The sequence below is a fragment of the Polyodon spathula genome, chromosome 4 (genome assembly GCF_017654505.1).
Source record: "Polyodon spathula isolate WHYD16114869_AA chromosome 4, ASM1765450v1, whole genome shotgun sequence".
Classification (NCBI taxonomy): Eukaryota; Metazoa; Chordata; class Actinopteri; order Acipenseriformes; family Polyodontidae; genus Polyodon; species Polyodon spathula.
The window spans coordinates 46,865,956-46,889,948 of record NC_054537.1 but is presented as its reverse complement, the minus strand read 5'-3'; the positions used below and the strand labels follow the sequence as shown (position 1 = coordinate 46,889,948).

Sequence of the window (23,993 nt, the reverse complement as noted above, 5' to 3'; positions counted from 1 at the left end):
GATTATTTCTGCTCCCTCACTGCTACACTGAACTCTCAACGACTCTGGTAAATTGAACATTTTCCTGGACTGCGGTATACTGTACTTTTCCCAGACTAAGGCAGTGTGTTTTTGTTGTTCTATTTTTCACGCTTACTGTATTTAAAGCGTGTTGGCACTTTTTCAATTTCCCATGATGTTTTGACTGTTTGTCACAGGCTTGGAATAGTGCGTAGACCAAGATATTTGCATAGGGGCTCTGGACGCGGTTTTATTTATGATTATTCTAACAATACCAATGTTAATGTCACTACTATTTGGTCTCGCCGGAGACTCCACTTGGCTAGGTGCACTGGTGTTAGACCTAGCAGTTTATGCTGTCTTCCTAAGGCTACCTTTGAGTCGCAGCATATAAATCAATCACTACCATCTAGGTCGGTTAAAGTTGCATTATTCAATACTCGTTCTCTTGATTTTGTATGTCTGAATGAAACCTTGCATCAACAACATTTCAGGCTTTGGTTTTCTTGAAAAAGCCTGCGCCTCTGGTCATGGTGGGGGGTTGGCTGTTGTATACTGACTTGGTTACAATATCAGAGCGGTGGCTGTTGCTTTTTTTTTTTTTAAATCTCATTTGAGTGTCTAGCTTTTAAATTAATTTTTTTCATACCTGTGGCGGTGTTTCTTTTATATCGGCCCCCTAAACAAAATATCGGCCCCCGTCGGACCTGTTGACGTTTTTACGTCTGATGTACGATCGGATTCTGCTCGCAGGTGATTGCAGTATTCATGTTGACTCTCAGTCCTTTCTCTATCAAATACATTTTTGGCTGTTTTGGATTGCTGTAGATTCACACAACATGTAAATGTCCCTACTCAAAATCAAGGTCATATCACCACGGGTCCGCCAGTTATTAATCTCCAAGTCCTTGATCTTACAATTTCTGATCGTGTGGCCATTTTGTTTAACGTGGATCTACCAGTACCAGTAATCAAAGCTAAACGTACTGCTCAATTTTGCAATGTTAAATCTGTAAATTCAATTGCATTTGCTGAAAACCTTTTTGGTACATCACTGTATGGTGATCATCCCCGGGCATTGGTGGACATGGTGGAGTCTTATAACACAAACTTACGTAATGTTGTTGATAGTTTAGCTCCTGAGAAAACACACTTAGTTTCCTACACGCATTGTTCACCATGGTACAATGATCAGCTATGCTCCATGAAAACAGCAGGGCGTAGGCTTGAACACAGGTGGTGGGACACTGGTGTAACTGTTCATCTTCAAATATGGAGAGAGCATAAAGGCATATCTTAAATTCAGCCAGATTGCTTTTTTATTCTAACCTAATTAGAGACTGTTCTTCAGGCACCTCTTTTCAACAATACATCAATACGTTTGCCAACACCTACTGGCTCTAAAGAGCAATGTGACAAGTTTCTTGACTACTTCACAAGTAAAATTGACAGTATTATACATCAACTGTTCTGTTCCACATGCTGTCTTGCCATTTGCCACATTGATTTTTACATGTACCTACTTGTCCTATTTCGCTGAGGTTACTCCTTCTAGCTTAGTCACTAAAATGAAACCGACCTCTTGTTTCTTGGATCCAGCACCAACATCAGTTATTGTGTCTCATGTCCCAGTTCTCAGCTTGATGGTGACCGACGCCATCTCTTAGCATTTAAATATGCCGTTGTGACTCCTTTGCTTAAAAAAACAAATCTAGATCCAGGTGCTGTCTGTAATTATAGGTCTATTTCCAATCTGCCATTTCTGTCCAAAATTTTAGAATGTGTGGTGACTCATCAGTTACAGGGTCATCTCTTGAAATGGGACATCTATGAACCCTTGCAGTGAGGTTTTAGATCACGACCCAGCACAGAAACAGCCCTTGTTAAGGTTATTAACAATGGCCGTTGCTTCAGGTGCACTGACCATTTTGGTCCTGTTAGACCTCAGTGCTGCTTTCGACATCGTAAACCACTCCATTCTAATCAATCATTTGGAATGTTGTGTGGGTATTGCTGGTACTGTTTTACAGTGGTTTGTAAAATCTCAAACAGTGCATTTCTGTGGGTGGCTATACATCTGACTCTAGTTCAGAATCTACAGGCGTGCCACAGGGCTCCATTCTAGGACCCTTACTTTTTAACATCTATATGCTGCCACTTGGACAGATTATGTCATAATGGTGTGAGCTTTCACTTATACACAGACAACACACAATTATATATTCAGACTACACCCGATACAAACGTGGCTGTCTCGGTACTTAATGACTGTATTGTAGTAATGATACTTGGCTCTCCCCTACCACTGAGAAACATTGATTGTTTTAGTATGGTGATTGACGGGCTAGGACACTAATACTGTTGATGCTTTTAAAAAAAACAACTACAAATGCATCTCTGTGTACAGGCATTTCATCATGGTTAGGCTTATGTCACTGTGCAATGTTTTATTTTATAACCTGTTTTATTTTTACTGTACGTTGTATACTTGTTGTTTTGTGCTTTGTGTCGTTATTTCTAGTATTATTGTCCTAAACTGTACAGCGTTTTGCGGTGCTTTCATATCACTGTACTGTACAAAATACGGATTATTATTGTATGTTGTGTGGTTGTTGTATTTTTTAAAAACTGTTTAAAAATATGTTTATTCTACAAATTAATAAAGAACACAACCAAATATATTAACATAATATATTTGATATAGCTTCAAAAATCTCCTAACTTTACCCTTCCAAATGATACAGTAATATATCTGGGCTGTGTGTGCAGCTGTTACTCTGTTTCTGTGCATGCATCACAATACTGGACTGCTAAAAAATAGCATTTTTCATAATTTGTCAGTGTTGTCATTTTATTCAAGGGACCTTGTGCAAAAATGAAATGTACTTCAAAGTTTTGATGCAATTTTTTTTTTTTTTTTTTTACATAGTGAAAATATCAATGACATGACTCCATTGACTCAATAGAAACATTAAACTTTTTTTTTTTAATATTATTTTCGTTAAACAGACCTAGCGCAGAAAGTATTTAGTTACCATACAGTCTCTTCAGCGACAGTAACATACATCAAGTCCCTCACTAATTAACTGCCTATTTACAGTAAATACTGCCCATGCCATCTATAAAAATACAGTAAGATCAAATGAAAATACAAAAGTACTGCACAGTGGAAATCAAATCAGCATGAAGGAACAAACACCAAAAAAAGGCTTATTTTAGAATGTTGTACAATTCAGCATTAACTCAAAAAGCAGGCTACTGAAAGATATTTTACGTACGTGTTTATAAGGAGCTTCATTCTGGCACAAATATTTAAATTATGGATTAAACGCAAGCCTACAACAGAACTCTACGTTTTCTTTTTTCTTTTTTTTGAACAAATGTTTTATTTATTTAAAGAGAAAAGAACAACATGGAACAATACATAACACAACATAATATAAAAACCCAAACACAAACCGCCCCTCCCCCCCATGTTTTATTTTTTCATAGTTTGTTGTCTGTCACTTAAAATCAGTGAATATTTTGAGAGAAAAACGTTCAGTCAACAGAAATCACAGGGTACATGAGACAAGAGATCTCAATACTGGATAAGCTGGCATTCTGGGAATGGCATTTTGAGATAAATTACTTAAATTACTGAGAATATTGGAGATTTGGTGGGGGTCTGTATGCTACACTTTTGATTTGATTTGAAAAACTGCTTATCAGATTGTGACTAAACGTTTCATTGCTAATTGTTATTCTGTGCTAATACTGTAATACTGTTAGTATATGTCATTTGCATCATAATGGTAGCTCTGGTTTTAAATTTACAGCCGTGGCAGGGGATTTTAGTTTCTGTTTTTATTATTTAAAAATATGTATTTTGTAAATAGTTGTGATATGGCAGTTTGTCTGGTTGAATACAATTATTTTAATATTAAAAATCTAACACCCCATATTTTAGTAAGAGGGTATATTAGGAGAGGTCACTTCAAAGGGTCCCAGTTAGAAAAGATTGGAGAATCTTTGGAGGCAATTTGGTGTTTTATTAAAAATGTATACAATGTAAACCCCAGATAAACCCCTCCTCCCTTTATCCTCCTTGTAAAGTTGCGAGTGAGCAATCGACAATGACTGGCTTTTCATTTTAGAAATTAACCTTTAATGTCAACTTCCAGTCAAGCAGTGCATTTACCATGTGCTGAGCACTAAACAGCTGTTGTAGCAGAGAAGATTATTTGTGGCAGGTGTTTTTACGAGAAAAGAGTTAAAAGTACCCGGTGCTTCACAATCTGTGCTTTCAGCTTGTATCCCTTTCCTAATGTTCCACAGGTGCTTTCTCTGGGTTGTTCAGTTTACGGTATCTGAGGATGTACAGCACCAGTGTTATGCATGCACATGTTTTTTGAAGGGGAACGAGCTGTTGTCTTTTGATAAATCATGAAATCCCCACTGCCGGTGAAGTCTGTGGAGCAGGTCCTAATGATCACAGATGAGTGGGGGGTCTTTCACTGGTCCCAAAACTTCAGTGTGTGTATGGCTAGGTTATCTCCAAAATCTATATGCATATATTTTATGTTTATTGTATTTGTTTATAATCATCTAGAATTAGCCTACATATAGTGCAAGCCTATCAGCAATATAGAATTAATGAAGGTGACAAATTATATTTCTAATTAAATTTAAATAACTGCAACACTGTGTGCCATTTATTATTATTTACTGTAAAGTTAACCAAAATAGATTTAGACTAACCACACTTCTTACTCTACCCGATATGTTCTTATGTGGCATTATTATTATTATTATTATTATTATTATTATTATTATATTATTATTATTATTATTATTATTATCTCTTAATCAGAGGACTAGTGTCAGTGTGTTACTTCAGTTAGCCAGACTTTGGAATTTAAGAAGCAAATTCAATCTTGAGCCACATAATATCATTCTTGAATTAAAGAACCTTGTGAATAAAGCTGACAACTTCCCAGTGTTTACACTAAAAAGTTAGACTGCAAAAATGTAATTATTGCACACAATCTGCTCAAAAGCATATTACACAGCAGTGTAGGTGAAGGTACAGATTATTGATTTCACATTGTACTAGTGTGTGCTTAGATATTTAATCAGGAACTTCAATTGAAGATGTGTTCTGACTTGTAAAGATTGTCATCTGCACTCAGCATATTCTGTTTTGTTTCCAGTTACGGTAACTATGACGAAGCAGGTTGTCAGCTGCCAGTAATTGGTGGTGATTTTTATATAGACATTCGAAATGCCACGTAACTGCCTGTAGTCTGAACTACACTGAATTATTGTATGAGAAAAGTATCCCAGAAGTAAGAATAGGTTGTGCAAGATTTACTTTACCCCACTGAATTAACTACAAAACAAATATATTTATTTGTATTTATTTATTTGGCAGATGCCTTTGTCCAAGGCGACTTACAGATATTACAGGGCAGTACAGGGTTGCAATGCAAGGTTCATATTAAAATACAGTATAGTTTACAGTAAGTGCAATAATACTAATATAATACAATATGAAATAGGATAAAGTAAGTTCTATCTACAGTGACACAGTGGGTCTTGAGGAGGAAGCGAAAGACAGTGAGAGATGGATCAGTCCTGAAGTGATCTGGTAGTTCGTTCCCACACAGGGGGGCTAGGAAAGAAAAGAAGCGGGCACCACAGTTTTTTTTATTTGATCCCTGCCATTGTCGTGTCTTCACAGTAAACAAAGTGGACATTGACACATGTTCATAAAGTAATTATAACTTGACACTTCAGGTAAAATACAGTGCCTTGCAAAAGTATTCAGACCCTTCCTATGGTGTCCCATTTTGTGAAATTACAAAATGATGCATACACATTTTTTTAAACTTAATAGTTTATTCAAAACTTGATTGCTCAAACTGAAGACTTGTAAGGGTAAGATTAGTTTTTGCTGACATTTATTTAACTTAAGAGAAAAAACTGAAATATGTTGATTGCGTAAGTATTCAGACCAGTCAACTCAATATTTGGAAGCACCTTTGGTAGCAATTACAGCCGCAAGTCTTTTTGGGTAAGCCTCTACCAACTTTGCACGCTGGCTTGGTGCAATTTGTGCCCATTCTTCGTGGCAGATTTGCTCAAGCTCTCTCAAGTTGCTTGGGGATCTCTTATGGACAGCAGTTTTCAAGTCTTTCCACAGATTCTTAATAGGATTCAAGTCAGGATTTTGACTGGACCGCTCAAGGCATTCACTTTCTTATTCTTAAGTCACTCCAGTGTAGCTTTGGCCTTGTGCTTTGGATAATTGTCCTGCTGAATTTTCGCCCCAGTTTTAAGTCATTAGAAGACTGAAACAGGTTTTCCTTTAGTATTTGCTTGTACTTTGCTCCATCCATTTTTCCTTCAATCCTAACAAGCTCCAGTCCCTGCTGAGGAGAAGCATCCCCATAGCATGATGCTGCCACCACCATGCTTGGCTGCAGGGATGGTGTTGACTGGGAGATGTGCTGTGTTGGGTCTGCGCAAAAAGTAACGCTTGGCATTTAGACCGAAAAGTTCCAATTTGGTCTTGTCTGACCACAACACCTTTTGCCACATTTTTGCAGGATCATTCAGGTGCTTTGTTGCAAACTCCATGCAGGCTGTGAGATGGCTTATTTTTAGTAATGGCTTCCTTCTTGCCACCATGCCATACAGGCTACTTTTGTGAAGTGTTCTGGATATTGTTGACTGATGCACATTTTCTCCCTTCTCAGTCATTGAACTCTGTAGCTCTTTCAAAGTTGTCATTGGCCTTACAGTGGCATCCCTCACCAGTTTCCTCCTTGCCCGGCTGCTCAGTTTGGAGGGACAGCCTGATCTAGGCAGTGTCTGGGTGGTACGATACACCTTCCATTTTTGATGATTGAGTAGACTGTGCTCAGACTGTGTGTGTAGACTTCGATATTTTTTTTTGTACCCTTCTCCTGATCTGTGCATTTCAATGACTTTGTCCCTGACTTGCTTTGAAAGCTCCTTGGTCTTCAAGATTGAGTCTTTGCTTGAAATTCACTACCTGACCAAGGAACCTAACAGAGACAGGTGCTTTTATTCTGAAATCATGAGAACCATTAATATTGCACAGAGACCGAACTACTCAACTAATTGTGTGGCTCATTAAGGTCATTTTGTGCACCTGAATTAATTTAGGTATGCCTCAGCAAAGGGTTTGAATACTTAGGCAATCATGACTTTTACATTTTTATTTCATATTAATTATCTATTATTTCTTTTTGTTTTTGCTTTGAATGTGTGGAGTAGGTTGTGTATATAACATATATTAATTCCTACTTCAAAGTGTCATGACTGCAAGCTTTAAAGCAACACAATGTGAAAACTGTGAGAGGGTCTGAATACTTTTGCAAGGCACTGTATATGTGAAAAAGAGGGTGTTACACAATGAAAAATACCACAATATTTACTCCCCATTTTATTTTTCTTTCATTACATTCCACATAACAAAAACTAGGGTTACAACATAAAATAAAAACAAAACATTGAACACTAGATTAAACATTTCCTTTACAAGGTGGGCCAGAGTTGGGAAACGCAAAGCATTTTGGAGTGACGTACCTGATCTGTGTCATATGAGAAATGGATCCTGATTATCTCGTTTCCCATATCTGAAGCCACACATGACTAGGTAACGATCAGTATTTGGCAGCCAGTAACACAGACATATTTTTTTGCCTTGTCTTTAGCAAAGAGGGGCTCCTGAGTGGCGCATTCCAGTAAAGGCACTTCGCTTGGAGTTTGAGTCCAGGCTATCTCATTGCCAACTGTGACCGGGAGTTCCCAGTTCGCATAATTGGCTGAGCGCCGTCCGGTTAGATCGGCAGGGCAATCCACGGTTCACCGCGCACCAGCGACTCCTGTGGTTGATATGGCGTCTGCAGGTCTGCAGTGGAACCATTCAGATCTGTGTTGACCTCCGGCACTATAGGTCTGATGGCTTCAATGTTGATCTGCAGTGGGAAAAACACGACTAGGGGGATTGCAGCTTTGAAAGGGGATTAATAAAAATATAATTGTCGAGTCCAAATTGGGGAGAAAACGAGTAAAAATCATTAGTGACGACAAAAAAAAAAGTGTAGCAAAACGAGTACTACTGCTGCATGTGAAACCATTACTTATACTCTTTGGATAGTAGTACAAGGTGATAAAGCAACTTTCTGTTTGTGAATAGCCCTTCAAATTGTGTTGATCCCTTTATAAAGTAAAGATCTCTTAACGGATTGCATATTCTCTGTCCCCAGGAGATGACATACCTTTGCATTCCTGCTGCCGACTCGCCTTCACAGAATTTGTAAGTTTTTTGTAACTGTTGTTGTAATCACAAATATTAACATGCTTTCAGTTCCAACGCCAACAAGGCTATTCTGCCTACACATTTCATAGCCAGTAAGATTAGTCATAAATACTTTGCACTTTATTTGGATCTCTCATGTTTCTGGTTGCAACCTGTGAGGATGAGACCCTCACTGTAATATTTCAATGTCTGTTATTGTGTTTATTATTGTTAATGTTATTCTACTGCTGATAGAGATGCAGTTTATGTGTCGTGTATACTGTTGAGCAAGTGTATTTGATATATGGTTGAGTATTGCTGTATTCAGATTAGGCTGCTTCCCTTAATGAAGTTGCCGGAGCTGTACATGTGGGACAAGGGTTTTGTTATAGCAATACGGTAATCTTCCAAGAGAAGAGGTAATGCTAATGTTTACTGGTAATAGTTAGGGACTAACAATGATAATAATATATTATCTTATATTTCTGGGAGGATTTGTTGCAAATGAATATTGTTACCACGTACAGTAGATGCAGTAGGGAAATTGCTGACTAACACTTGACTGCCAGCTTAAATGGCCAAGGAAATGACCCACTCCTTCAGCCATGGTAGTAAATGGATAACAATTTTGAGTACCACTTCACTTGTGAGAAATTTTAATATTTTGCATATATTTGAGGAGACAAACTCCAGACCATCCCACCCCACCGCCATTATTTTTGGAAGATAGTATGTGTACAACTCCCAAAATTTGTGGTTTGCTGGGAAGCATAAAGAACAGAATACTCCTGGAAATTGTTGATATTTGGCCAATATATTTCATGAATATCAAATTGTATTTAAACCATCAAAACAAAAGCTAAAAAATTAAATGACCACAAATGAGGTAAAGCACATACCACTGTATCTTAAGTCACACCTCCATTCACTTTTTACTTACACTGATAAGAAGTGTATCTACCTCTTTAGTACAGACTATCTGAAACTTTGGCTACTGCAAATGGCAAACAAACAGAATGTCCTCTTCACTGGTATTTATAGTGTTCGTTTTTTTGTGCCCATTTCCTGTTATATGACAGAAGAGCAACAAAAGCATCTCAGGAAGGAAGCATTGGTTTTCTCTCAGATTACAAAATTGACTAATATTTGAAATGGTTATTTTTGACTTAATTTTTTTAAACTCTTCAATACAACAGATTTGTATTCAGATGAGCCAGCTCGAAGAGTTTCAAACAAATTTAATTTGATGTTATAGAGGTTTGTATTTATATAAAAAAAAAGTTTAGATGCTCTATCCTTAAGCCCCATCTTTTCCTGAAAGGAATAAAACTGTAAAGAAGCAAGACTTTCTGTGACTCACACTAGGATTACATTTGAATTACCCTGTATGCCACCACTATCCTTATAGCAGCTTTTAAAAATGACAAAATAGCAAAACATTAACAACTGTGATAGGTGATCTGCTGAACCCCCATAATGCGTCCGTAAATCATGTTTAACAACTGTAAAGTCCGATTTAAAATGGTGTGCATCTGCTATCAAATTTGCACTTTGCCATCATTAATCATTATCATTATCATTAAAATTATATTGAAAAGCATTAAAATGAAAAAAACTTCTTAAGAAGTGCAAACCATTGTAGAAGTGAGTAACTAAGAGCTGTATAAAAGCACACATCTGCAGAGTCCTGTCATTGGCTTCAGGATGGCTGCTGTGGTACACTTCCTGATGCTGCGCCATTTGGCTCATGTTGAGGAGAGGCAGGAATACATTTGGAGGAGAAGTGTAAGATGAAGAAGACCATACATATTCAATCCCAGGATCACTTTGTTTGGGATGCCGGAGGATGCAGTGCTAAAGCATTATCATCTCACTCTGCAGGTCATCCTAGACCTAGTAGCTGAACTGGGGGATTGAGCTAGACCCCAGCGTCAATCTAGGGACCACTATTCCTGCACATTTGAAAGTTCTGTATTCTCTGCACTACTTAGTAACCTCTGGTTCCTTTCAGACCATAGTTGGGATGTCTGGAGGGATAGCCTAAACCACCTTTTCCAGAGTGATTGGCACATTTCTGAATGTCTTGCTGAAAAGGGCAGGCCAATACATATCATTTCCTAATGACACTAGCATAACTGGTGTTTGCTGAGGCTTTTCCAAACAACTCCGTAAGGACTCTCAGCTCCTTCTCAGAGCATGTTTCTGTTTTCTTTTCCCTGCACCAGAGGACTTTGCTGCCCTTCCACTGACTTTTTTTTTTTTTTTTTTGGGTTGTGTCTTTGTGCTCCACAAATGTCATGCAGTGACTACTGCTCTCTGTATTCCTAACTGTGCAAATGTGGCCACTAAGTAGTCGATGCACTCATTGTCGTAATTGTGTATCATTATTTGTCTGTGTTGAGTAATTTGCATTCTTAAGCTTACATAGGGTGCAGTGAAAAGTAATTGCCTGGCTGCAATGCAGTTCTAATTTTGGATCCACAATTATTTGCACTGCACCTATACTTACACCCCACTGCCTCATAGATGTTATTGTCTTTTTGTCCATTCATGCTCTTCAGCTTTGATAAAGAAAGTTGTTTCACTTTTTACAGGCAAAAGTGTTGTTGATCTTTTGATTGTTTTCGTTTTTTCTGCTTGAGTAATACCTTTCAAGAGGTAATGTGTTTTCTTTAAATCAAAAGAAATAATTCTGGTGACACTGATTTTTGTTTATTTATTTTGCAGGACCCAATATTTCAAAGAGAGCATTAAGTTTATTCATCAATGCCGGCTTCAAAAAGAAGGGTGTCTTGTCCACTGGTAAGTAGCAATTGTAACAAATGTTTTGTTAATTCATCAAATTTAAGTGAGGACACATATCAGGGGTTGCTCAGTGCTTCATTTGTTCAGTGTATGACAATTTTAGTTTTGGGGTTTGAGAGTGGCAGTATTGTTACATTGATGTTTGGGAGTGGAATACTTCAAACTAAAAGTCTGTGAAAGCTTGAAAATTGTGCAATCTGTGAAATTTACAATGTCAGTGTTGTTAAAAGAAATTAATTTTATATTGACACTTCTGTCACATAATATGATGCTAATAGAAAATGGTCAGTGAACAATAATGTATACACATATCGACTGTTACTAAGAGTAAATACTTGTGTGTAGGCTGTCTGAGCAGTTAGAATGCGCAGCTTTGCAGTTCTCTCACTCAAAATTATATATTTTTAAATAAAATCTACAGCTAAAAAAAGTTTTGCACCACCTAGAATTTCAGGATTGAGACATCATTTAAAAAAAAACAAAACTATATGAACATAATGTGGATATTTTATTTAACATCATGCAATCAAAGAAACTACAAAATGATATCGCAAAAGTCTATTTCAAGCCTTAATAGCAGTACAGTATCCCATGTTAGATTTTAAAATGTCAATTTAACAGTTAATCGTTAGGTATATGGAAAACTACAAAGCAGTATGTAATGCAATGTTAATGTAACATTACACTATGTAACACAATTTTTGTTCCTCAGTAGGAAGTGTTATTTCCTAATTGCTTATGCCTCAGAAGTATAGAAAATGGCTATTATTCCCCACAAACTTTGCTTTTGTGACCAGGACTGTGATATTTTGAAATGTACCTATTTCCAATGAGAAAACGGTCTTTTCGTTCACATAAAGTCAGAAAAAAACAACATATGAATCCAAATTAACATGTATTTATACTAAAGTAATACAAAAATGACTACAAAAGATGAGTAGTTTTTCAGGATTTACGATTATACTGTAAATCACTTTTACGAATCAGCCCCCAAATGTAGTCTCCCATCATGTTCTCGTTATACTGTCCTTGGTAGCGGTGTTCAAAGTCCAGTATATCCTGGTGGAAGCACTCGCTTGCTCCTCCGAATACGCTCCCATGTTCTCCTTGAATTTATCAAGATATCAAGGATATGGACTTTGAGGGACATCCTACAGCCCATTGTGCCGTAGTTCTTCACCAGAGTCTCAACCAGCTCCACATAGTTTTCGGCCTTGTGATTGCCCAGGAATCCCCGAACCACTGCGACAAAGCTGTTCCAAGCCGCTTTCTCCTTACTAGTGAGCTTCTTGGGGAATTCATTGCACTCCAGGATCTTCTTTATCTGTGGTCCGACGAAGACACCGGCTTTGACCTTTGCCTCAGGCAGCTTAGGGAAGAAGTCTTGAAGGTACTTGAAGGCTGCCGACTCCTTATCTAGAGCTCTGACAAATTGTTTCATAAGGCCCAATTTGATGTGCAGTGGTGGCATTAGCACCTTCCAGGGGTCCACCAGTGGCTCCCACTTGACATTGTTCCTCCCCACAGAGAACTTGGTCCGCTGTGGCCAGTCCCACCTGTGGTAGTGCACCTTGGTGTCCCTGCTGTCCCAAAGGCAAAGATAGCAGGGAAACTTGGTAAAACCACCTTGGAGACCCATCAGGAATGCCACCATTGCAGCCTCTTGATGCCATATCAGAAAAATGCAGCTATGTATCCACTTAGGCAGCTGGAACTAAACTGAACTGGTGGGCTTAATGTCCCTGTATTTATACTACTATTTATATTACTGGAAAGTTCTAGAACGTTCTAGAAGTTACTCCAAGTTTACTCAGCACTGAATCTATCTGGAATGTTCTGGAAAATAGGTAAATTTCAAAATATCACTGCGCTGGTCACAAAATCAAAATTTGTGGGGAATAATTACACGGTGTTATTCAACATATTTTCATTCGACTTTATAAAGCAAAGTTAGTTAATTCTATAGGGTGATGCGAAACATGTGGCCATAGCTGTACTCCTTGGATGTTTTAAACAGTTTACATATAATACAAATATAAAATTCCAAAAATAAAACAAACCATTTACTTGGAACTGAGACAATTACAAAATTTAATAACATATAAAAACAAATCTAATTATAACATATTTCTAAATATATTCCCAGGGTCGATCTATAGCTCTATATATATATATATATATATATTATATATATATATATATATATATATATATATATATATATATATATATATGTAGAGCGACCCTATTAAGCGACGACTAAAGTGATAATTCATGTGTGTAGGCACATAGTAAACAATTTTTGAATACAGTATAATCGTAAATCTCGAAAAACTGCTCACTTCTAAATCTTTTGTAGTAATTTTTGTATTACTTTAGTATAAATACATGTTAATTTGGATTCATATGTTGTTTTTTTCTGACTTTATGTGAAGAAAAGACACACATTTGCCCGTTTTCCCATTGGAAATAGTGATATTTTGAAATATCACTGTCCTGGTCACAAAAGCAAAGTTTGTGGGGAATAATAGCCATTTTCTATACTTTTGAGGCATAAGCAATTAGGAAATAACACTTACTACCCAGGAACAAAAAAAACAAAAAAAAATTGTTACACAGTGTTTTCAATGCTATAAAACACACCAATAAAAAACATCTGTGGCTTGGCTGGTCAGTTTACAGGTTGATCAAATCAACCCCTGAGTTTCAGCCAAGCTTCAAATTTAATAACTAACACATTTAGGATAAACAGAGACTAGAAGTTTGGGCAAAGCCAAATAAATTCAGAACTGCAATACAATTACTAGAAGTTATACTACTTTAAACTCAGTAGAAGCGGGGTAGAAGAATTATATATCTGAAAAATGTAGGAAGTAGGAAATATACTAATATAGCAATATAACAATATAGGAAATAAAAACAGATGGGCTTTAGGGAGTATTTTCTTGGAGTTCCCAACTCTATCTGATAAGACCACCCCCATTATAAAAACTGTCTGCTAGGGACTGTAGCGAACATATGAAGCATGGTATGTAGAAAACAAAACTTTAGACTTATCTGCAAGTGCATATGCAGAAAAAAAATACACTGAAGGAAGATGTGGTATCAGAATAAGAGAAAGTTACACCTTTTTTAGAATGCATTTCCTCTTGTTAACGATCAGGCCACTGTGTCAGGGTACAGCAGAAGTTTACTCTCTGACACACTGCACACAATTCTATGTAAACAGATAATGCTGATTGTGGGGATTGTCTGCCTGGATGAAGGCACCACCAACTAACCTTTCCTGTGTGCCTAAACTCCTGTCTTTGCAGCCTCGCTGGTGTTTCCCGCAGTGTCACTCTTGTAGTTGCGTACATCATGACTGTCACAGACTTGGGATGGCAGGATGCATTGTCGGCAGTCCGAGTGGCTAGAGCCTGTGCTGGCCCCAACGCTGGCTTTCTGAGGCAGCTCGAAGAGTTTCAAAAAAATGAAGTGCACAATGTGAGTTACAAAAATTGAGTGGAACAAATGTCGATATATCTTTTAGAAGTTAAATGAAATGTAGCTTTAATTTGTAGCTGAGTAATATTTTCACATAACACACAGTGGCACCTGTGGCTAAAAGTTGTTGTTGTCGCTACAGTATTTGTTACAGCTCTTATTGCTCATTATTGGATATACCAAGTAATCAATTGAAAAAAATAAAAGTATTGCTGAAAACAATGTGCTATACAAATCTGTAGAGAATATTTAGAAACCACTTGTGCAGTTTTCATAGACTCATTATTTCAGAGACTATAATAAACAATACTGACTTAAGACTGTGTTTTTCATGATCTAGTTAACAATGCTATTGGATTAATTTGTGGTAAAATGAAACTCGCAGTACGAAAGTAAAGAATGTAGACAATGTTTAATTCACTGTTTAGTTTTGATTGCACATAATGCACCAAGTTTCTACTTTGTAACATTTCTATGACCCAAACTCATAACCCTCAGAACTTTATATCTAGCTACATTTAAAGTTTCAGGTGTACTATACAGTAGACGCAACCACAGACTAGTGGAATTTTAAATATTTTTTTTCCCTGGTATTTGAAACTGTGGTCTTTGTTGTACATCGTTGTATCCCTTCCTATACCATAAACCATATTGCCTATATGAAAAGAACCACTGTTCATTGACTATTTTCCATGCAGGTTAATTTACACATGAAATGACAATGCATGTGCACGTTTGGGAGAATTACTCGTGTAAATCAGGTTTGTGGCCGAAAAAAGAACGGCCAAAGAGAGGGATAGGGTAAATCTCATTTCTGCCCTCCGCGTTAATAAATATAGTTGGTGAACTGGATGTCATGAGCCAGCTCGATCGCCCAAAATAATGCAACAAACAAGTTGCTGATGCCCTCTCAGAACTGACCAAATAAAACTGCAAATGAAAATATTGATTGTGCTTTATTTGTTTGCATCATTAATATTTAACACAACAGTAAATCCAACACAACTTAAAAGAAAGGAGAGAATCTGACAGCACGAGCCCCCGCAGATCGCTGCTGTCCAATTGAAACTGGTGGCTGAGGTAACCTTTACAGTTGCCAAGTCCGCTTATAATAAGCGGGATTGTTTTTTGTTTGTGTTTTTTTTTTTTTTTTGGAGAGTCGCGGGTTGGAATTTGCATAAACATCCACACACTAACATGGGTTGTGCTTGTTTTGTGATTGTTTTGAAAGGCAGTGTCACTTTTTTTTTTCTCGTGAGACTTGGCAACACTGGTAACAGTCTGTCTCACAGGCAGCCACGGATTCCTGAACACCTAATTTTGTTGTTGACAAGAGTTTATGCAGGATACAGCAGGCAGTGGCAATTTTGGGAACGAACTAATGCTGCACTTAAGCCCATTTCATCAGTATCTGCCACCTCCCTTGTTTGCCCAAGCGTGGCGTTGAATGCTTCCTCAGCAGCTGTTAGCCATCCGGACGGGTAGGGTTTCTAAGCCAGAGTAGTGTACACAGCCTCACCTGATCCCCTATGTGCTGTGTTGCCTAAATGAAAGGGAAATATATATAACGCCTGTGCCAGTTTTCAGCCATGGTGATCTGCAATACCTGTTTGTCAGTTTCATTTTACACCTCTGAGTTCATTTTTAATTAATAAGTCGTAAAATAAATTTATTGAAACAGTATTCACTACTAACGACACGAATCGCCACTAATGACATTGAAAAACAATTTGGGCAAGAGCAGTAAAACACATTATTAACCAACCAGGCATGAGGTATTTTGCTTTATTACAGCAGCTTAGATACACTGAACTAACAGTTTCAATAGTTAAAAATAAATAATAATAAAAATAATTATATCAAAATTACGTAAGTAAAATAAAAAAGCTAACGTGGGCTGCATTGTTTTGTTAAAGTAGCAAATCGCTGACTTGGTTATAAAGACTTGCCTCTAAAAACACTATTTTATAATGTAAAGCGCCTGTCTAAAGTGGAAGGCACTGATTGCACTAAGTCCGTACTGCAATAAAATGCACAGGAGTCATTTAAAAGGGTGTTTTATTTACACAAATATTATCGTTAAATATATGAGTGCCCCAATGACCCAAACTGCCTGTGGCAAAGTGGTTTGCCATGCGCAGGTGTAGAGGTGCAGTGCGTTTGACAAACAACAAAGTTCACAGTCCAAACAATTCTTTAATTGTTTTATTTGTAATCCAGGTCATGTTGGTGACCGCAAATAATAATCCCAGGACAGTTTAAACCATGGGTTACAGTCCCAAAATAATAAACACAGTTTAAACACACACACAACACAAACACAATCACAAGTCCAGAGCGACAGAGTGAGTGCTAACGTGCAAGTGTTGAAATACAATTTATTAGTGAAAAGTAGTGCAGTGCTGTCCGGCTTGGTGCTGGCCTTTGGCGACAGCTCCCGGAATGTGTTAACCGTCTAACAAGAACAAACGAGTACAATTAGAAATGACAAAACAAACAAACACTAAACACTCATGGTTCTTTTATTACTCTCCTTTAGCGGTTCTCTTGCAAGTATAACAAAGGAGCAGTTTTTTCGGCCACATCCCTTTTTGTCCCTTCATCCCGCCCCCTTGGTTAGTGAGTGCAATCGCTTTTCCTCCAATCTGCGATTGCCACATCGCTTCCCGTCTGGGGCAATGACTTGGTGTACTGTGACTCCGCCCCCTTTCTAGATGGTCGACTTCCACCTTTCCCTGGAATGAACTGTCAGACCATCCAGTCTGGGGCACACTGTTCCCTTTACACAGCGCCCTCACAGGGAGGGAGGGAGATTTATAACCAAGATTTATTATTTCTCTATCACACTGCCCTGTCAAGTCATTGGACAAGTATACAGCTCTGGAAAAAATTAAGAGACCACTGCAAATTTTTCTTAAATCAGTATCTCTACATGTATGGCAGCCATTCCATTCCAGTGTCTGTTGAATTCCAACACAGGCACACCTCATTTTACTGAATGAGGTACTGATTAGGGGATCACCTGAACCAAAAATGTTATTTAACGAGGAAAAGTATAAAAACCACTCCTGTGGTCATCACTATCCTCTTGCAATACGACCAGCTGGATGGCAAAACAGTGCTAGTAGTACCTCAAAAGTAATTGGAATAAAAAAATAACTATTGACCATGCAGAAAGAGTTGAAAAGGAAAGTTTTGAGTGAGGAAAAGAAGGGTTCAATTCTGGCTTTACTGGCAGAGGGATACACTGAGCGTCGGGTTGCTTCCATCCTTAAAATTTCAAAGATGGCGGTTCATAAGAACAAGGTCAAGCAGCACACATTGGGGACAACAAAGCTACAGACCGGCAGAGGGCGAAAACGACTCTCCACTGACCGGGATGACCGCCAACTCATTCAAATGTCACTCAGCAACCGTAGGATGACATCAAGTGACCTACAAAAAGAATGGCAAACGGCAGCTGGGGTGAAGTGCACGGCGAGGACGGTTCGAAACAGGCTCCTAGGTGCAGGGCTGAAGTCGTGCAAAGCTAGAAAAAAAACCTTCATCAATGAGAAGCAAAGAAGAGCCAGGCTGAGGTTTGCAAAAGACCATAAGGATTGGACCGAAGAGGACTGGGTCAAGGTCATCTTCTCTGATGAGTCCAATTTTCAGCTTTGCCCAACACCTGGTTGTCTAATGGTTAGACAGAGACCTGGAGAGGCCTACAAGCCACAGTGTCTCACACCCACTGTGAAATGTGGTGGAGGATCGGTGATGATCTGGGTGTGCTTCAGCAAGGCTGGAATCGGGCAGATTTGTCCTTGTGAAGGACGCATGAATCAAGCCAAGTACAAGGTTGTCGGAAGGAAACTTGCTTCCTTCTGCTCTGACAATGTTCCCCAACTCTGAGGACTGGTTTTTCCAGCAGGACAATGCTTCATGCCACACAGCCAGGTCAATCAAGGTGTGGATGGAGGACCACCAGATCAAGACCCTGTCATGGCCAGCCCAATCTCCAGACCTGAACCCCATTGAAAACCTCTGGAATGTGATCAAGAGGAAGACGGATGGTCACAAGCCATCAAACAAAGCCAAGCTGCTTGAATTTTTGCGCCAGGAGTGGCATAAAGTCACCCAACATCAATGTGAAAGACTGGTGGAGAGCATGCCAAGACACATGAAAGCTGTGATTGAAAATCAGGGTTATTCCACCAAATATTGATTTCTGAACTCTTCCTAAGTTAACACATTAGTATTGTGTTGTTTAAAAATGAATATGAACTTATTTTCTTTGCATTATTCAAGGTCTGACAACACTGCATCTTTTTTGTTATTTTGACCAGTTGTCATTTTCTGCAAATAAAAAAATGCTCTAAATGATAATATTTTTATATGGAATTTGGGAGAAATGTTGTTTTGTACACTAACTTTATAGAGAAGTTCATCATTGTTCTAAAGGAGGACATTTTAAGAAGGATATGTAAAAAAAAGAAAAACTGAGAATTGAAATAAATATTTAATATAAATAACAATGATAATTAATTGTGTTGTAACATAGAAGTATAAAAGCAGCAAGACCCTCCACATGGGGCATGACCAGGCATTATGGACCGTTTGGGTGTAATAGCGCCCTTGACTTTGTCTTGAGCCCCATTACCCAAATCGTCCATAATGCTTGGAAATGGCCGATGTGGAGGGTCTTATTGCTTTCGTATATACAGTCAATCCCATTTACAGCGTACCTGGGATATAACGTACACACTGATATAAAGAACCAGTTTCAAGGAACTGAATAAAATGTTCTTGTTGTTACTATATCTTGTCAACACTTTGTGATGGTGGTCCACTATGAAAGTTGCTATATAAAATAGATTGATTGATATTAAATCTTGATTCTCCGCTGATAGTGCATGGTTCCTGTTATGACGCACACACCGCGATGGCACGCAGTGGTCTGTGCTGCGCATATTGCATACTCGTAGGCCTACTTCTTGCTGTTTGAACTTGACCTTGCTCTCTATTATTGTAATTTATGAAGTATTATGGCCAGCGCTAAAAGATTGTCAATTTCACTTAAGGACAAACTGTACATTATTGGAGAAATTTTAAAGGGATGAAAGTAGTCACAATTATGTTGTCAAAGAGCTCAAGTTTAAAAAGCAGCAGTCACTGAGACAATCACCTAAGGCCCTGTCCACATTAGAGCAAAAAAAACGGCAACCGAGTTCAAAACCGATTTACCTGAACCCTAGCCCATCAGTGGTAGAGCATCCAGATTGCCATAATAAAACCGAGTTAGTTTAACCCAGCTGTTGTTGAAAAAACACTTTGCTGGATGACTGTATCCCACTGTAATCTTATTTCTTTTTCCCCCTCGTAAATATTGTTGTTTATTTTCATTGAACTCGGGAGCAGAATGGAGGAGCTATGAGAAAGTGCCTAAGTAATCAAAAGGGGAATAATTTGTATGGGGGAAAAAAATGCAGACGCCATGGTAAATAACTGAGATGGGCATTTGCACAAAGGGAGATAAGATGTTCTTTAATTTAATTAAAAGTCGAAATAAAGACCTTTTAACTTGCTAATATGTGACGTGATCTAAGATAATTTAAAAAGTGTTTTGGACCCACTTTAAGTTTTGTGTACTACAATATATTTGCATATCTGACCGTACCAATGGAATCTGACAAGAATAAATCCTGTATTTTAATTTGGGCTTGTCTTTATTCTCTTCTTATGTAACCAGGGGGGTTATGGCAACGTACTACTGCAAAGCACTAGGGGATATATCAGAGGATACTGTGTAACCAGACTCGAACACGGTTCATGTCCAGGTTACAGTTAAACCAGTTTATCTAACCCAGTTATGCCGACAGCCATGTTCGAGACTACCTTCTGAGAGGGTTTCAAACTCAGTTGTTGAACTCAGTTATGAACCGTGTTTAGTGTGGATGCAAATCGATTTAATCACTTTTAAGCAGGTTTTGAACCCTTAACTCAGTTCTAAAACACTAGTGTGGCCAGGGCCTAAAAGACTTCTTAAAATAGCGTACAGGCAATGATTACCGTACTGTACTTGAACTGACAGTTTGTATGGTAATGTTTATTGACTTGTATATTATTTTTATTATTATTATTTATTATTGCTACAATTTATTACAGTACTGCATCTTTTTATTAATTCATTTATTTTACTAATTACAGTTAAGTATTATTCAATACATTACATGTTTTTTGTTATTTTGTATAATTCATTTAGCTGACCATCTTTATCCAAGGCAACATAGAATTACTGTATTAATTAAAATACAGAATATTATATACTGTATAGTAATGTACAGTACTACTTACATGTTACATTATTTTGTATTGTTTCTTCTGTAATAAACCTTTATACTACATACATTGTATATGTACATTAATCCATTACTACTGTACTAGGTTTTGATTTTTGTGCTGATTTGGCAGGTATGTGCATGTACCTGGTTATTACATACCTTGGTTATAACATACTATTTTTACAGCCCCAAGGCAGTACGTTGTATCAGAATTTCACAGTATATATGTATGTATGTACATATATATGTGTGTGTATGTACTGTATGTGTATATAATTGTGATCAGTCCACAATTCTAAACCTGTTTTATTTATTTTTTTAGTTCAGGCAGTGGCTGAAAGAAGAATACAAGCAGAATCCTTTTAAAGATGATGAAGAAGTTCAGATTCTTTTATCTAAGAGCAGCAAGCCTAACGGTGTGGAAGTCAACGTCGCAGGGATGGTGAATACCTGACCGCATCAGGACTGCTGCACAGCAGTATCTAAAGCTTTGTAATACCTTTTACAAGTTACCCATAATACCTTTTGTGTGGCATTGCCCCTGTGGAATACATTTTAAAAACAGCTCCAAGATCAGAAATAAAAAATCTAGTGGGAATGATTTCCCCATTAGTAACAATTTATCAGATGACCTGTGATTTGCAGGTTTCAAACCTTACCCTGATGTCATTTGAAAATTGAAGATCCTCCCTGGGTTTGTCATGTAAATAATGCTGAAATTATAGTTTAATAATATGTCCTGTGCTGTGCTAGTTTGTTTTTAGAGGAATCATTTCAAGCTATTTTATGCAACTTATTTACCTTGTTTCACTGGAGCTTTTTGCTACACATAGGGTATTATTGGCAACTGCAAATTTCTGAACAGACTTTTGACACAATCTATGGAGTGCCTATTTGCATGGTATTTTATTTGGTTATACTGTAGGTGACATTTTTGTGTTGCATCTTCCTTAAATTGAAAAGTGGGGTTGCTGGGGTATTGTCATTAATTCTGCACAACTTTACATGTTATTTTTGTACAGCTACCTCCAACAGGAATGTCTGTGTTTTTTTTTTTGTTTGTTTGTTTCTTTATTTTTTTTTTTTATAACTACTGCTCAAATTCAGTTGAGATTTTATGTCTGTGTGTGTGTGTGTGTGTGTGTGTGTCTATAATATATATATATAGTAGGGCTACAGTAGAAAATGATTGACCCGAAGGAAGACTATATAACAATAGTCTTCCCAAGGGGCATTTAATTTTCCATTATGGCTGAGTCTGCAGTACATATTTATTATATGAATCAGTCAAGAAAATAAATGAGACAAGGTTGGATAGGTACAACTTTATATATTTTGTTTAAATATAGCTGATACAGCATACGTAAATAAATAGACATATATTTTATTTAAATATGGCTGATTCAGCATAAGTAAATAAATAAATAACAGAAAATGTTTTTTGAAGTTCATTCCATATAGTTAGCAAAGTTTGGTTTGCTGACTGCTGCATAAGCCAGTTTATATCCTGCCTGTTATATGTTTTTGTCGAGTTGAATGTTTTTATTTCAGAAAACAAAGTCAGAAAACAGTGACAGTGACATTTTAATTACCATTTTAGTGTTTGGAGCATCTTTCTTTTGTGGTATGTTTTGTAATTCATTTTCTGTTAACTCACAGAATCGGTGTAGAACCATTTTGTGTGCAGAGTGCAGGGGAGAAAGGCATTCCTTTGAAAAGGGGCAGGACTGACAGTGAACCAATCACATGACAGGCCAAGACGATTGACCGGTTGTGTATTGATGTTAGGGAAATAGTTCAACAATCTGTCCCTCCTTTGATGAGCTTTTAAACAATCACAGGCCAAAATTTCCAACCACTGATTATATATATATATATATATATATATATATATATATATATATATATATATATATATATATATATATATTGCTGTGCAGAAGTCTTCGATTTTTTTGGGGCGAGGGGTTATACTACCATAGAATCAACCCAAGCCATCTACAGAACATCATATCTCATATGCATTTTTTTTTTTTTTTTTTTTTTGGATGCTTTGTGCGCCCCGCTTGGATCTCTTCGCATCTGGCCGGGTTGAGAACCACTGGGTAAATGTGACGGATTAGCTATTACAACACTTCATATTAGCTGCTCTTGTATAGTTTTCTTTTAGTTGTTGTGATCAAACGTTTTTGAAGATTCTGATCAATGTGAATAAAAGATTGCTAAATGACAAGCTCGTTTTCTTCTCACCCAAACTAAGCTGTATTAATAACAGTCAAAGTTGTTATAATAGTGGAAAGCACTAGTGGAGGCTTTCAGTACATTTTTGATGCTCATAACATCGATATATATATATATATATTGTAACTCCTGGTTGTTTCTAAGACCTTTGCACAGCAGTGTGTGTGTGTGTGTGTGTGTTTGTGTTTGTGTATATATACACTATATATATTTTTCACTGTTCTAATACCCATGTGCCAAAAAAAATAATAAAAAAAATAACCATGCACAAATAATACCTGAGATTTCAGATCTTGTGCTTCAAGTGAGCTGAACAAGCTGTACAGTACAGTAGTTGTTCTGTGTTGTTCTGTGCTTTGATTGAATAAATTGTAAAGAGTTTTCGTTTTGGATCCAACAATACAGACTCTTAAGTCCGATTGATTACGTTTCCTGTTACATCCGATTGATTACAGTTCCTGTTCAGCTACAATCTTTTTTTTTTTTTTTTTTTCACAATAGACTTCAGCTTTAAAGGTTAATATGTGTTTTATGAACATTTAAAATGACATCAGGGGACTTACGCAGCACCCTTTTTTCAGGCAAACCCTTTACTTTGTATTTAACCATTTAACACTAGAACTGCCGCGCCAAACCTAAAACCACCGCCGGCAGTCATTATGATGGTTATGTTTTCAACAATATCCATATTAAAATGGAAGACATGTGTCACTCAGTGAAGCACAGAGTCCAGGTTGAGCTGCTGAAGCCTGGCTGCTGCTTTGTAGTTTTCTGATCTAAATGTTTCTGCCAAAGTGCTGTATCTGCACTTCTTGATTCGTTAGCATAAC

The 23,993-nt window shown here is 37.4% G+C and overlaps 1 protein-coding gene across 1 annotated transcript in view; it reads left to right on the top strand.

Moving 5' to 3' along the window:
- The window catches only part of dusp22b (dual specificity phosphatase 22b), a 59,576-nt gene extending 37,371 nt beyond the window's left edge, over window positions 1-22,205 (top strand). Inside the window, exons 4-7 of the mRNA XM_041248016.1 lie at window positions 8,280-8,329; window positions 11,039-11,113; window positions 14,431-14,602; window positions 21,245-22,205. Coding sequence (XP_041103950.1) covers window positions 8,280-8,329; window positions 11,039-11,113; window positions 14,431-14,602; window positions 21,245-21,376 — 429 coding nt within the window. The 3' untranslated portion in view covers window positions 21,377-22,205. The remainder of the gene's footprint in view (window positions 1-8,279; window positions 8,330-11,038; window positions 11,114-14,430; window positions 14,603-21,244) is intronic.
- Window positions 22,206-23,993: the final 1,788 nt, after the last annotated feature.